At 51.4% G+C, this 15,554-nt stretch overlaps 1 protein-coding gene across 1 annotated transcript; it reads right to left on the bottom strand.

Annotated features, from left to right (window-relative positions):
* Positions 1-1,099: 1,099 nt before the first annotated feature.
* On the bottom strand, positions 1,100-15,277 carry ARHGAP30 (Rho GTPase activating protein 30). The gene is made up of 12 exons (XM_059902856.1): positions 15,137-15,277; positions 10,448-10,550; positions 8,522-8,666; positions 7,549-7,631; positions 7,270-7,377; positions 6,425-6,552; positions 5,768-5,939; positions 5,585-5,688; positions 5,429-5,506; positions 4,752-5,153; positions 3,546-3,811; positions 1,100-3,453 (listed from the first exon to the last, which is right to left on the bottom strand). The coding sequence occupies exons 1-12, from the start codon at positions 15,231-15,233 to the stop codon at positions 1,834-1,836; spliced, it is 3,306 nt and encodes a 1,101-aa protein (XP_059758839.1). The 5' UTR covers positions 15,234-15,277; the 3' UTR covers positions 1,100-1,833.
* Positions 15,278-15,554: the final 277 nt, after the last annotated feature.

Genomic DNA, 15,554 nt, shown 5'->3' on the forward strand with positions numbered 1-15,554 from the left:
CAAGAACGGGAGAAGGACGACTAACTTGGTGCTACCATTTTTCTGATGGACAGTGCCTTTTTAGTTCCAGGAGAAGGGAGTGAGAGAGGCCAGCTTAGATGAAGAGAGGGACATCGGATGGAGGCGCCATCTTTAACAAAGGACATCTTTTTTAAGTTTTCTGTTGGAGATTAGGACATATCTGGGCATACATAGAATTTGTTTTAGCGTTAGCGGTCACCCAAAGACCCCCAAGGCTTATGGTTTTTGTGAGGCTCAGAGTTTCTGTGAGAGGTATCTTGATTCCCATTCTTTTCAGTCAAGACCTACCCTTAATGGATTCGGAGTAGTGTGGTGTAATAGGAAGAGTTCACACTCTGGAGCCAGACAAACTCGGGTCTCAGACCTAACCTCTGCCACTTCTTAGTTCTGAGACTTTTGGCAACGTTTGACTTAACATTGGTTTCCTCATCTGTAAATGGAGATTACAAGTACCAACCTTATAGAATTATTAGGTGGACCAAATAAAATCAAGAGCGTAGATTCTGTGCACATAGAATACCTAGCCTTTACTGGCATATAATGAGCATTATGTAAATATAAGTTTCTCTTCCGCATTTCCTGACCACCATGAACCCAGCTCTAGTTTCTAGCTACAGGTCTTCACGACAAGAACTTAGGAAGAGCACCCAAATAATAAAAAAAGAAAAACAACGTTTGGCCAAACGTATCACTCAAGACTTTAATAAGAATAATGAGGGCTTCCCTGGTGGCGCAGTGGTTGAGAATCTGCCTGCTAATGCAGGGGACACGGGTTCGAGCCCTGGTCTGGGAAGATCCCACATGCCGCGGAGCAGCTGGGCCCGTGAGCCACAATTACTGAGCCTGCGCGTCTGGAGCCAGTGCTCCGCAACGAGAGAGGCCGCGATAGTGAGAGGCCCGCGCACCGCGATGAAGAGTGGCCCCCGCTTGCCGCAACTAAAGCCCTCGCACAGAAACGAAGACTCAACACAGCCAAAAGTAAATATAAAAATAAATAAATAAATAAAATATTAAAAAAAAAAAAAAAAGAAGAAGAATGAGACACCACACTATTTATGTGTAAAAATACAACGTTTATTCTGAGACATTGCCCCTCGGGACGTGTGGCCCCAGCCTGTCGGGAGAAGCAGTCCCAGGGCCTGAGTGACGCCATTCCCCTTCCCTAAAATAGGAAGTTATTCCAAAGGAGAAAGGAGAGGCCAGAGAGATCTATACAAGTCCTCTCTTCCTTGAGACGCAGGGAGGCAGAGGGTGGGGGAGCTGGGAAGGGAGCCAGTCCCTCCAACAAATACTCCGTATTCAAAGAGTTTCCTGCACATTTTCCTCCTAATCTGGAGTTAAGAGGAGCAAGAGGTGTCCCAGGGCCCAAGAGTAGAACAAGGCTGGGTAACTCTAGAAGTGTTTGTATGTAACAGGCTCTGATCTGGCCCTGACCCCTGCCTCTGCTCTGGACTTCCATGAAGAGAGGTTCATTGCCTAAGAGGGCAGGAACTTGGCTGGCGTTCTGCCTTCATTCTTCACGTTGAGAAACCGTTAAGTTTGCCTCCTACTCTTTGTTCCCTTTGGCCAATGACCCCACTCTCTGGGAACAGGATCTTGGTGACTTTCTCTGGAATCTCGTAAGGGATAAGTGCTTTGTGTCTGAGACAACCTCAGGTAAACGGACCAAGACGTGCCTCCCACAGTCATGAAGAGAAGCTGGAGGGCCAAAACCTATAAAGTTGGGCACTAAAGCTGCTCAGGCTGCCGAAGAGACAGCGGAGAGACCCTGGAGACAGCTACTGTCCCCTCTGCCCAGTGCTCTGGCCCTAATCACAGTGCCTCACCTTTCCCAGAGTTAGCCTGTGTTTCAAATGCATACGATCGGCGCTGGGGGGACGTAACGGGCTCAGGGAGCTGGGGTTCTCTCGGGGGCAGACTAAACCGACTCCGGGGTCCAGACCCTTCTGTGCCTTCAGCCGGGAGCTCCAGACAGCTAAGGGGCCGAGGACAATAGGCAGGGATCATGCTATAGGGGGAGGTTTTGGGGATGAGGCTGTAGTCCCCAGCCCCGGTACAGGTCTGGGTCCGCCGAACCGCCTGAGCTTCAGTCCTCTGGCGGTCCCGGGCCAGGGCCACAGCAGCATCAAAGGAAAGACTGCCCCCATTCCTCCAAGAGGAGCGGGAGGCTCGGGACCCCCAGGCCCATTCCCCAGGAGTTCCATCAAGCCGGCCAGGCCTTGGGCATGGGTTTGCTGGTGCCACGTGGATCTTGCCACACATTGCACTGGGCATCTTGGCAAACTGTGGTTTGGGGGGCACCACAGGCACAGAGCGGACCTGTTGGACCTGAACCAGGGTGGAAGCCAGGCGCATGCTCACACCACCAGCTGAGCCGAGGGGACTGGGCTGCCCCTCAGGATCCATCTCCTCTGGCCGGCGTGGCTGTGGGGCTGCCTGTTCTGTCTCAGAGGACTGGGCATTGCCCTCTTTGGCACTGTCAACCTCCAGGGACTCTACAGGTGACACTTCAGGGAGGGAGCCCTCTTCTAAATGGTCACCTCCAGCCCTCTGGTCTCCCTCAGCTTCTCCGTCTCCACACTCCCGTTCCTTGCTGACCTCCCCTGCTCCTCCTTCAGCTGCTTCTTCTGGGACTCTGCTATCTTCACCATCTCCTTGGTCTTCTCTTGCCTCTTGGTTCTCATGCCCCCCCTGCCCTTTGACCTCATCTTCTCTGCCTCCTTCAGCCTCTTGTTTGTGTACAACTTCCCAGCTCTCTTCAGCAGTTTGGTTTTCCTGGGCCCCATCCTCTGGGTCCCTCCCGGCTTCTCCCTGGGCTTCATCTCCTTCCTCAGCCTCTTCTTCTCGCTCAGTCTTTCTTTCCTTCCCTTGGTCTTTACCCTGCTCCCCTCCTGTTTCCTCCACACCCTTAGCTTCCTCCATACTCTCATCCTCCTGCTGACCTTTGGACTCCTCTCCCTTGGCCTCTGTCTCCTCTCTCTCTTCCCCGCACCTTTCGCTCAAACTGTCAATCACCTTTTGGCTTCCCTCAGCCTCCACTCCGTCCTCACTGGCCTCTGCACCCTCCACTTCACTCTCTGGGCTCCCCTCAGCCTCCTCCCTGATGTCCCCTCTACTTCCAGGCTCAGCCTCCTTGTCCTCCTCAACTTCCCAGAACACCTGTTCTCCCGCAGCCTGTCCTGGAGCCTCCTGTCTTCCAGACCCTGTTCCGTTTTCCTCTAGACTGCCTGAACCCTCCCAGGTCGGGAGTTCGGGCCCCAAAAGGGGACTTAGGTCATCATAGGCGCTCAGGAAGACTTCCTCCCCACTTTCCTCCTCTGCTTCAGGCCTGGAGCCAGGAGGGTCCAGGGAACAGCAGCTGGGAGCCAGGACAAACTGCGCCTCATCCAGAGACAGGTCATCCAGGGGTGGCTCCACAGAGAACTCCTCCACCTGTAAGCACAGCATCGTGGCTCAGGACCAGGTGGCCCTGTCCACCCTCTGGATTCCTTAGCACCCCCAAACCCAGCACAGCGCCTCCTTACCTGAGGCCCAACTCCCAGGAGCTCCTCCAGGTAGCCCATCCCAGGGTCGTCCTCCCCAGGGGAGAAGGCTGCTCCTGATGGTCCTGCCTTGGCCACCTCCCCATCCACCACCCCCACCCACTCGGCCTCTGAGCTGCTTGAGTCCTCTAGGAAGGAGAAGGAATCCTGCACCTCCTGGGACAGGCAGTCCTCCAGGGCAGGGGTCATGTCCGCTGGGCCTGAGTCAGCCAGGGGACCTGGGGCTGGACTTGCCTCCAACTTCTCATCTGTTGGGAGAAAGGTAGTCCCAGGAATACAAAGGTCAAGACCAGCCCTGACCCTTTCCAATGTGAGTCTTCCTAGCATTGCTACAGTATGGGCCCAACATTCCCAGCATAGATACTCCATGTGGCCGATCCTCTCAGACCAATATCCCTAACTATTGGCTTATAGCCACCTTTATTGAGCTCCTACCAGGTGCCAAGCACTGTGCTATACATTTTATAATGCATTATCTTATTTTCTCCATAAAACAACCCTATAATGTAGGGTATTTATCCCCATTTTATACATGAGGAAAGTGAGACTCAGAGAGAATTGTCCACAGTCACACAAACAATGAGTGGCACAGCCAAAATCTGAATCCAAGACTACTTAACTCTATAGCCCTTATCCTTACCCAGTACCCAGTGCTGCCTCAGTACTTCTCATTATTGACACTTCAGCAACTGGAATCAGAGCAAAGATCAGATCCCAGCTCTGCCACCTCCTACCAAATTGCTTAACCTAAGTCTCAGGTTCCACTGCTGTAATATAAGGATAACAACAATACCTGTGTCAACATTATGAGAAAATGAAATGAGCTAATGCCTTCAAAGTCCTTAACAAAGCACATCATAAACTCTCGACAAATGTTAGCTATTAGTATTAATATTATTATTATTACCATCATCTATGATATATTCCCACTTTGTACTTAGTAATCCCTGCTGTATATATCTGACACAGATCCCCATTCTTGGGTATATCAGTGATCTAAGGCTGCCAGAGATCCTCTCTGCAAGAATTTCACACAGCCTGATAATATTACTGGACTCCCCCAAACTTGAATCCGGGGAGGCAGCTAAAGATAACCACCCAAAGCCCAGAGCAGATTCCCCAGCATCGGAGCCTCAGCCTAGCGTTCTAGTCCCCTCTCCCAGCTCTGGGCAATCCTTGAATCCTCACCTGGGGGGCCAGGGCCAAGGCCAGGGCCAGAGCCAGGGCCAGAGGCAGGGCTTGGCCGGGGCTGTAGGGTGGGGTACTCAAGACCACGGGCAAACCCGGCCAAGGAGACGTTAGAGATGATGCCTGGGGATATGTTGAGCATAGAACTGATGTGTGGTGGGAGGTTGACATCATAGGGCTCCGAGATGTGGACGCCGGCACGGCGCTGTGCATGGCTGCTGCCCCCAGCACGGATTGCTGACCGCCCAGGTCGTGGTGTGCCGGGCTCAGAGCTCGTGCCACCCAGTGCCTCCGTCTCAGGCTCCTGTTCACCCTCTGCTGCGTCCACAGAATCATTCTCCAAGCTCGCCAGCAGCAGTGGGCCTGGCCGAGGACTGCTGCGTCCCACCAGCCCCTCTGGCTCTGTGGAGGAGAGAGAGGTAGGCAACAGCCTCTGCAAGGGGACTGGACACCTCAGAAAGGCTCTGGAGAGTGCCCTCTGTTTTCTCTAGCCTGGAAGACACCAGGCCCAGCTTCCCTTAGCCGCTACTGCAAACCTTACACAGCCAGCAGGTCAGAGGTCACCCCACCAACATCTACTTAGGAACCCCCTTCCCTCCCTGGAGGTACAGTCACTAGCCATCACTACCCGCGCCCCGCCCCGACACACACACACACGAGTGCACACCTGTACTCACCATCACTGACCCCAGCCACGGCACTCAGTGAGTCCATGCTCTTGGCTGGCCGCAGACACCCCTTATCAGATTTGTCCTCTGCAAGACAGGGACGTGCGTAGAGCCAGGGCCCGGCACACCCTCAGCAGAGCTCCCCCTACATCTCCCCAGACTTACCCCTGTCCTCAGCCCCCCGTGGAAGTTTACGCTTGGTCTCATGGCCAGAACGACCCAGATTGAAGATGGATCTCCACTTCCTGACCTTCAAAGACCCCTTCCTCCTGGAGGGGATGGAGAAATCACTGCAATTGGAGCCTGGTGGCCAGTGCAGGGGAGGAGGGCCCAGGAAGAAGGCCTTACTTGTGCTCTGCAATCTCTATGATAGTGTGATAAGGCCGCATCTGTGGGGGTCCATCACCAGCCTGCAGGATGCTAGGCAGGTGGTAGGGCAGGGATCGAGGCATAAGGTCCTCGGGGCTGCCTGACACCCGGACCCCTGGAAGTGATCGCCATCCACTTTCCACCTCACCACCTAGGAAAAGAAGAGGAATTGGCCAGCCAGGAACAGCGAGAGGGCTATGGGTACCGAGCTCCTCACTGCACCCTCCCACTCACCAACTACCATGCTAGGGATATACCTGGAGGCAGACCCTCTGTGTCTAACTCCTCAAGAGGGAGTCCTCAGGGCCAAAGGGAGCCAGGAGATCCCAGGACATTGGCCCAGCGGGCCGGGGGTGGGAATGATCCTTCACTAGCCTTGAGAACCAGGATGGATGGTGATTAAGAGGTCAAGTTATACCCTGGACGGAGAGCAGAAGAGGCCTACTCAAGTCCTGACTGCACCATTCTCTCTGCAGGGTCTTCTCCATGTGACCATAAGCAACAACATTTTATGAGACCCAGTTCTGTCATCTGCAAAGCAGGGAGACTGAACTAGATGATCTTGGAGGCTCTCTATAACTCTGACATGACTCCCAGACAGAGAGTGGTGATTTGGTGAGTTGGAAGGACACTGACCAGAGAGAGCCGCACCCTCAAAGAGCTGGTCCACATGTGTGAGGATGAACTCGACGACAATGGACTGCACCCGCACCTCCATGAAGGCTGCTGTCCCATTGAAGCCTGAGGCCTCTATGTCCTTAGACCTGTGGAGGTGTGGAGTTATTCTCCCCCAGCCCCACCACACTTCCCCATTCGAATTCTCCCTAAAAATATCTTATACCCTTTCCCCTGAATGCCATTAACCCCATCTCCACCTCTTAATCTACATGCATGATTCAAGTCTCAAATGGCCACTTCCTCCAGGAAGCCTTCTTGGACACCCTCCTCAGGATTAATCTCTACCTCCTCTGCACACCAGGGTGCCTTGTGTATAACGAATCTCAGGACTTCTCATAGTCTGCCTTGCACCACAGGGAGTGACATGCAGCCCACTTCTCCAAGACATTTGCTCAACAAACGTTTGACAAGGATCCCCCCCACCCCTTCCTGCTCCAGTCCCTGAGCTAAGTGATGCAGTGTAAGATAACACAAAGGTCTGGGAATTTCCTGGCAGTCCAGTGGTTAGGACTCCGTCCTTCCACTGCAGGGGGCACGGGTTCGATCTTTGGTCAGGGAACTAAGATCCCGCATGCCACTCAGTGTGGACAAAAAAGAAAGCACAAAGGCTCTGTCCTTAGGGACTTTACTCAAGCTCAGAGAAGGGGCTCACGTGGGTGAGCTCCATCGCACTCAATGTGATCCTGAAACTTCCTGTTCTCACCGGGTGAGACCCCTCTCCAGTGCACCCACACAACCACACCCCATCCTCGAGCAGCTTCCCAGGGGCTAGGCTCTGCCAGGATCCCCACACACGCACCCACCTCAGCAGGTTGGGGGCCCACACGATGGCCAGGTTGCGGGCGTGCATGTTGGTCTGGGCACTCAATGAGGCCATGTGCACCAAGTGCCGCATGAGGAACTCCAGGGTCCTGCAGAAAGGGGGCGTCATGGGGTAGAGCTCACAAAGGGAGCACTCAGGCAGAGGCAGGATTGAGGTGTGGGAGCAGGAAGAGAAGTGACAAGTCAAGGCCCCAGGTGGAGAGAGAGGCTGGGCTGAGTGGGGTAAGTCGGGACTCTGGGTGGGAAGGAGCCCCACACACCTGTAGTTTGGGACAGGGAGTTCTCGAAGCACCTCTAGGATCTTGACCAAGCGCTCAGGTTCCAGTTGCACTGCCACAGCCTCCTGGTTGAAATCAAGGAGCAGGAGTCAGTGACCCAGCGCTGCCCCTGCTTCCTCCCCAGAGTTCTGAGCCAAACTCTCCGAAACAGTCTGTGCTGTACTCCACTCCATCCCCCAGGTTGAATCTTCGAAGCACACTGACGTAGAATTTGGGTCCCACAGGACCTGCCGATGAATCTTGGCTATGCCACTTAATAGCTTTGTGACCTTGAGCCACTCACTGCCACTCTCTGCCTTCGCATCCTCATCAGTAGTGCTCTGGTTCTGGAACACATCAGGTTCCACCCTGTGGGTGCCCCAGGGGCCATGGAGTTGATTTCAAGGTGTCCAGGAAGGCCCATGCCCACCCATTCTGTCCTGTAAGGGCTGAATGGCATGCCCTGGTATTCAGGGTCTCTAAGTGATGTCACGCTCAATAAAATGCAACTTAATTTAAAAGTGTTACTCAATTCAAGAGAGCGCTTTTGTCATGTATTTTCTTTTTCAAAAGATGTTGAACACACGATCACAGTTCATGGAAGGGCACGCTTGAAAAAATCATTGACTTCCTAAAAGGGTTCTCATTCCCTTAAATGTAGGGAAGCTCCGGTCTAGGTGATTTCCAAGGGCTTTCCAGCTTCTGCTCTCTGTCTGACCTCTCCTCTCCCCCAATCTCACCCTGCACTGTGTGCACTTTGCAGGGAAAGGAGGAACAATGAAGAGCAGAGGGACAGGGGAGGGCAGAGGTAGCAGGGTTACGAGACTTGTAAGGGAGGGGTCTTTTCATTTTCATGTGGTCTCTGTCATGCAGGATCCCTAGAACTCGGTCTGGCATTGGACACATCTGGGATGCCAAAACCACAGAGGTCACCCTCAGCCTTCTCTTCCCCCCACCCCGCTGTCACTCAACTCACAGCAAACTTGTCATAGAGCCGGTAAGTGAGCAGGGGGTCTGGCAGCTCTCTGAAATAGGCCTTGCACAGGGAGGAGACGCAGTGAATGTCCTGAAGGTAAACATCTCGCCGCAGGTCTGGCTTCCGCTCAGCCTCAAACTCCTGCCTGGGGAGGTGCAGAGTGGTCAGGAGTGGTGACGGTCTGGGGAGATGGAGGGACCCTCACCTACATTAAATCTATGATTTGAGGGACCCTCACCTAGGGAGAGCTGTAGAGATGAGCTCCAGGCAGGGTCAAGGGTCAACATGTATGAATCTTGGAAGGAAGAGGTTGGGGCGTGTGTATACATGAGGCAGCAAGTATAAGGCGTTGTGTCTGTCAACGTGCAGAGTGGATGTTGAGATGGGTAAGTGGATAGGTGAATGGATCTATGCATGAACAAGGGTACATATCAGGATGTAGAGTCGGTGTGAGTAGCAATGTAGGGGCATGTAGGAGTCGGGAAAAGTGGGGGAATGAGCCTAAATGTGTGTTTCTGGGTATGTGTAAAGATGGAGCAGTGTAACTCTCAGAAGGGAACATAAGTGTAAATCTTCATGACCTTGGATTAGGCAACAGTTTCTTGGATATGACACACCAAAAGCACATGCAACCAAAGGAAAAAAATAGATCAATTTAACATCAAAATTACAAACTGTTGTGTACCAAAAGACCCTATCAAGGAAATGAAGACAACCCACAGAATGGGAGAACATATTTGCAAATCATAGAGTTAATAAGTGTCTAATATCCAGAATACATAAAGAACTGTTACAACTCAAAAGACACAAATAACCTAATTTTTAAATGAGCAGAGATTTGAATAGACATTTCTCCAAAGATACACAAATGGCTAATAAGCACATAGAAGGTGTTCGACATAATTAGGTATTAGGGAAATGCAAATACAGATGAAATATCACTTGACACACATTAGGGTGGTTATAATCAAAAAGACACACAGTAACAAGTGTTGGCTGGGATGTGGAGAAATTGGAACCCTCATACATTGCTGGTAGGAATGTAAAATGATGCAACTCCTATAGAAAACAGTTTGGCAGTTTCTTAAAAAGTTAGACATAGAGTTACCATACGACCCAGAAGTTCCACTCTTAGGTATATACTCAAGAGAACTGAAACCATATGGCCACACAAATACTTGTACACAAATGTTTACAGCAGCATTAATCATAACAGCCGAAAGGTGGAAACAACCCAAATAGCCATCAACTAATGAATGGGTAGACAAATGTGATAATGCCACACAATGGAATACTATTCAGCCATAAAAAGAAATGAAGTACTGGTACATGCAACAATATGCACGAACCCTGAAAACATGCTAAGTAAAAAAAGCCAGACACAGAAATTTACAATTATATGATTCCGCTTATGTGAAATGTCCAGAATAGGCAACTCCATAGAGACAGAAAGTAGACTAGCGGTTGCCAGGGGCTGGGGGAGAAGGACAATGTGGAGTGACTGCTAAGGGGTACAGGGTTTCTTTTGAGGTTGATGAAATGCTCTGGAATTAGACAGCGGTGGTTGCACAACCTTGTAAATGTACTAAAAACCACTGAATTACACATTTTTTTTGAATTATACATTTTTAAATGGTGAATTTTATGGCATGTGAATTATATCTAAATTTGTTTTTAAAGCTGGGTGGGTGCATGTGGGAGGGGAGGTGTGTGTGTGTGTGTGGGTACATGCGTGTGCACACACACATGCATGCATGCAGGCTAGCCTGTGGGGAGTGTGGGGCATGGTGTCAATCTTTCCCGAGGAGACTAGAGCTCCTCCCTTGGACAGTATCTATCATCTATGTTTCCTTCTCCCCAAATCCTCTCACCCCTATGGTTCCTGGCCTCCTGGCCACAGAGCCCTCCCCTCACTGCCTGACTCACCGGAGCTTCTGGATGTTGGAAGAGACCCCTGAGAGGCGGTAGATCCCATCCACCACTCCATACTCCTCCACAAACTCTGCACAGCTCCTTAGCACCTGGGGCACTGGGAACACAGATGGGGCAGAGAAAGAGAAATCAGAAGGTCTGGGAGGTCAGAGACTACAGGGGGTCTGAGAAATGGATGTGCCAGGGAAGGGGGCTTGGGAAGACTGAAGGCAAAGCTCATGGAATAAAAACTTGTCAGAAAGATTCTTGCAGGACATCAGGTCCAGCCTGCCAACCCGTTACAATCTCTCTGCCCATTGGGTCTAGAGTCTCGGCATAAACTCCCCCAGTAAGGGGGAGCTCACTGCCTCCCCAGACTGCCCATTTCTGTTAGAAAGTTCTGCCTTTGTTGACCTGAAATTCTCTCTCTCTGTAATTACTAGTTGCTATTACAGAAATTTTAAAGGGACAGCGATGTGATTGCAAGAGGACTCAGGGTGAAGGACTGGTCTCGAAAGCGCGTTTACGTAACACTTTACATAAGATAAAGGAACGTTAGCTCTTGCAACCAAAATGGAACAGAGCTGATGGGCATTATTGTGAAGCACCTCTTCTGGTGAGCGAATGCATGGATCTTAGATCTGCCATAGGAAGGTACATGAAATTGTGACAGACCTTCAGACAGGTCAGTTCAGGAGAGAAACAACTATATGCCAAGCACTATGCATTAGACATGAAAACTGATGATCGTAGAAGTAATGAGTGTGCAGTATCACCCAGCTAGAGCCAGCATTCAAATCCAAGAGTGCAAAAAGTTGTATTCTCTCTCCCTTCTTCGGAGCCCTTCCCAGTTACTAGACTGTAAGCTCCTTAAGGACAAGATCTAAGTGTGACCCATCCTGCTGTTCCTCATCTTATTTGTCATGGTGTCTCAGTTGTGGGAAATCCTCAGAAACCGTGTGTTGAATCTCATCTCCACAAGGCCACATAGTTATCTCTCTAAAGCACTTCCATGCTTTACTTCTTTTTTTTTTAAAGCACTTCCATGCTTTAAATCCTTTCTACGTACACACTCTGCTCCACCCCAATCTTCAATGCTTAACTTACAAACACAGAATAAAATAGAAGCTCCTCAACATGGTATACTGTATAAGACCTTTCACAAACCAGGTCCAGCTGCCATTCCAGCCTTAGCTCCAGACAGCTCCCCCAATAAATCCTATGATCCAGCACTTTCCTACTCCCTGAACAAGCCTTGGTACCATCACTCATGTTTTCCCTTGCCTGGAAATGCCCTCCTCTCTGTCTCTGCCTGGTGAGCCCCTATGCATTCCTCAAAACACACTTCAGACATCACTTCCAATTCTGAACCCTTCGCTTACATCCGTATTATACTTCCCAAGGTCCTTTGTTTATATCTGTACATAGTACTTATTGTACTTTGTTATGATTTGTATATTTTGTATCTATACCTTCTGACAAATAGTAACATCCTCCCCAGCGTCTAGTACAGTGTTGAAACAGAGCAGGTGCTCAAAAGATGCTTATTAAATTACTCAGTGAATTAGTCAATGAACTGGAGCTTTAATAGAGAATATTGCCTAAGACAAAACATTGAGTCCAATTAACTGAGACTCACCAGAGAAATTCCTGTCATGTGTTAGTGTCAGAAAAAGCTGTGCTTCTCCTAAGCCACCTATTTTTTTTCTTATGGGCTTTATGAATTTCATACCTGATTATGTTTACCTCTTAAACTACCAGGAAGCTCAGAGCCCATATCTTGGAACCATATAGAACCAGCTGAAATGCATTTCTAGGTACTGATCTTACCCTTCCTGTTTTCCCTTCAACTCAATTCCTTCAGTCATTTATTCTTTTTGTAAAGTTTTGGGTTTTGCAAGTCATCCATCTCAAGCTCTTTGTGGAATTAAGTAAGTTAGAAATACAGATTGAAGAAAATCAATAAATCCATCAAACACTATTTTAAACCCTCTTTATGTGACCTGGGGTCCACACCCTTTACCCTCCTGCACCCCAGAGCCAGGATTTGGGTGAGACAAGGAAAGCATCAAGGCTGCAAAATTTAAGCACTCACTCTTAGGGTTGTGCAAGTGCCAACTGTGCACATGCACGATCTTGAGAGTGAATGCCTCCTTAAGAAAGAAGCACCTAGGACTTCACTTGCCTGGCCCTGAGTGTGAGAGTTTCCTTACATTTTGCACCCTAGTCACCTCTCTTGCCTCACCTTAGTCCTGGCTCTACAGTTCACCATCCATCCCTTCAGGACCTCTGCCCATTTGCCAGGGTCCCCTGATCTCAGGTTCCCAGCACTGAATGAAGAGATGAGGCAGACCCTCCTGGTTCAAGCTGTTGCTCTACTCTTGGGTGAATAATGCTACCCCAACTCTTTCGGCCATCACTCTGTTGACTCATAAATAGTTCGCTGTCACCTAAACCCCAGGTTGTTTTCACAGTAACTGCAATCAGTCCAGGTCTTCTCCATTCCATCCTTCTCTGTTGATTTTGAGTCTCCACAGGAGGCCTTTGAAGAAGGCATGCCTTTAAAGAAGGCATTTGAGAGCCTAAGGAGTCAGAGCCATAGAGGAAATGGGTCAAGGAGATGGGAGAAGAGATAATAGGATCAGAGGGATGGAGGAGTCAAGGAGACAGAGATAAGAGAAATGGGGTCAGAGGTAAAAGTTAGAGACATAGTTGGGGTGGTAGAGTCAAAGGGTGGGTCAGGGAGGAGGGCCTGAAGCTTAGGAAACTGGAGAATTGGAAACCTGAACAAGATCTCAAAGAGATAAATATTAGGAAAAGGAAGAACTCAATTCATATAAGGGCTCAGGGAGGAAGAGACTCACCTAGGGCAAAGAGCTGGGAGAGGGTGCTGAGATGGAGCGAAGCTGCAAGGATGGGGGAAACCAAGATAATCAGGGAGGATAAGTTAACCACAAACACAGCTCTCCTGGCCTGGGCTTTCATTTTTGCTGGATCTTGGCTTAAAGAGAGAAGCCATCACTGGCCTCTCTCTGTCCTTCCACTTTCCACCTGTCTATGCTAGGAGGAGCTGGGAGCAGGGGAGACGGCTGCCACTGCTGCTCTGGTGCCCAAGATACTCCTCCCCCCTTGGACTCAGGTGAGGTTCTGGTGAAGGGCAGGAGGTGCTTGGCTCTCTCTCTCTCTGGGATTCACTAGGATCAGGACCCAGCAACCAGATGCCTATCCCTTCCGGAGAACATGTCCCTCACCTTCTGGGAATGCCGACAGAGGCCAGGAAGGGATACAGGAGTGGGATCTGGGCTGGCTGTGAGTTCAGTGTCTCAACATGAGGTTGGCAGGGGGTCCACAGGGAAGGACAGCACCAGGATGAGGAGGCTGAACTGAGGGTTTGCAGAGAACTGGAAGAACATCAGCCCCAATTAAATCATGTGGCCCTCACCCAAGAGCCATCATTCTCAAGAAGCATCCCTTGTAAAGGAGTCAACCCCACGCTGGCGGCTGGGCTGTGCCCTGTTAGAAAAGAAAGAAAGGCACAGAGAAGCCACTTCGGCTGTTTAACACCCTTCCTTGGGGCCTGGGCTTTCCCTTAACTGAGGTCAGTGGGATGGGGGCCTCTGGGGGAGGAGAAAAGGGGAAGGAGGTGTCTGGGGACACAGGGGCGGGGCTAAGAGCAGGAAATGAGCTGGGAACCACCATCACCCTCCCTCCACTGCAGGCGCACAGCCCAGAGCAGAGGACAAAGAGGAAATGACAGATTGGGGTGGAGGTGGGGGAGAAATCATGCCCTTCTTTGGGAGGAGGTCGAAGTACCAAAAAACAAGCTGGGCTGGGCAGTCAGGATACCTGCGTTCAATTCCAAATCAAATCAAGAAATGTTTTTGAGTGTCTACTCCACACCAAGCACAGCTGGGAGCCAGTGTTGTCCCTGGTCCTGGGCGTTTCCAAGCGCCCTCCAAGGTAACTCAGGGAGGATGCTTTCCACAGACAGTCCTCACCCCGATCCTCCTTTGTACCCACTACCCCCATCTTCACACCAGGCCTCAGGCCATCTCTCTTACGGTTCTGGTGTTCCCATTTTAGCAGCTTCTCCCCTCACCTTCCACTTTGAACCTGTTTCTCCTTTGCACAGAGAAAACCGGAGAATCAGAGAGACTGAGGGAGGGGACTATCCCCACCCTGCACCTGTGGCCCAGCAAGGCTGCAGAGGGATCAGAGCCCCATAACCTCGTCTCCTCCAACCAGGAAACACCCATCCTCCCCATGTGCCATCCTCAGGCTCTCCAGGGGCCCTTCTCCTGTCTTTTTTCATTCAGACCTAAGGACCATCCATGCCCCTTCAGCCACTCATCTCCTGACCCTGTCCCCTCAGCCTTCCTCTCCTGTCCCCCAGCTGTCATCTTCTCACCTCTGTTTCTTCTACCTCTCCTGGGTCTCCAGTCTCTCCCTCCTCTCCTCTCAGTGCTCCCTCGGTGCCCCCATTCTCATCACCAGTCTCTTCACCCCCAGGCAGTCACACAAGGCTCTTCGCTGAGCCACATTTCCTGCCCTGCCTGCTCATCAGCTTCCTGGGGGTGACCCCAAGCCACTGCCCCTTCTCCATGAGCTCCTGGAAGCTGCTTCTGTACCCTCAGCCCAGATCAGGCTGGAGAAGCTCCACGTCTCCCCCTCCACCCGACAGCAGCTCCGGGTTGGCCTCCTTACCCTCCTGGCCTGAGTGCTGCAGGTGCTCCTGCAAGTCACACCCAAACACCCGCTCCTTCGAGCTGCCCTTCTTCTTTCCTTTCTGCCGAGACTTCATGGCCGGAGCCCCAGGGCTCTGGCCCGGCCACCTCTGTCCCCTAAGACCTTTGCCCTACTAGTCCCCCATGGGATCCCAAGCCAGCCTCTGGGCTTGGCCTGGCCCCAGGGGGGCAGGGCTCGGAACTGGGGGTGGAGGGTGGCCTGGGCAACGGGCAGCAGCTCCTGCCTCTGGGGCCCCGGCCACACGGAAGTGGCTGTGGAAGAGGAAGCTGCCAGGACCCCGGCAAGAAGTTGTGTCTCGTGGCCGGGCCTGGCACTCGCCCTTCTCGCCCTGCTCAGCCCTGGGGGGCAGGAAGCTGTGCAGCTCCTTAAACCCGCT

The sequence above is a fragment of the Balaenoptera ricei genome, chromosome 1 (assembly GCF_028023285.1).
Source record: "Balaenoptera ricei isolate mBalRic1 chromosome 1, mBalRic1.hap2, whole genome shotgun sequence".
Taxonomy (NCBI): domain Eukaryota; kingdom Metazoa; phylum Chordata; class Mammalia; order Artiodactyla; family Balaenopteridae; genus Balaenoptera; species Balaenoptera ricei.

Excerpts from the sequence above, each read along its gene's own strand:
- ARHGAP30 (XM_059902856.1), bottom strand. The coding sequence starts at position 15,233 with ATGAAGTCTCGGCAGAAAGGAAAGAAGAAGGGCAGCTCGAAGGAGCGG. Across the intron at positions 8,667-10,447 it reads TCCAACATCCAGAAGCTCCG|GCAGGAGTTTGAGGCTGAGC; the intron begins GTGAGTCAGGCA and ends GCACCTCCCCAG. Across the intron at positions 7,632-8,521 it reads GGCTCTATGACAAGTTTGCT|GAGGCTGTGGCAGTGCAACT; the intron begins GTGAGTTGAGTG and ends GATTTCAACCAG.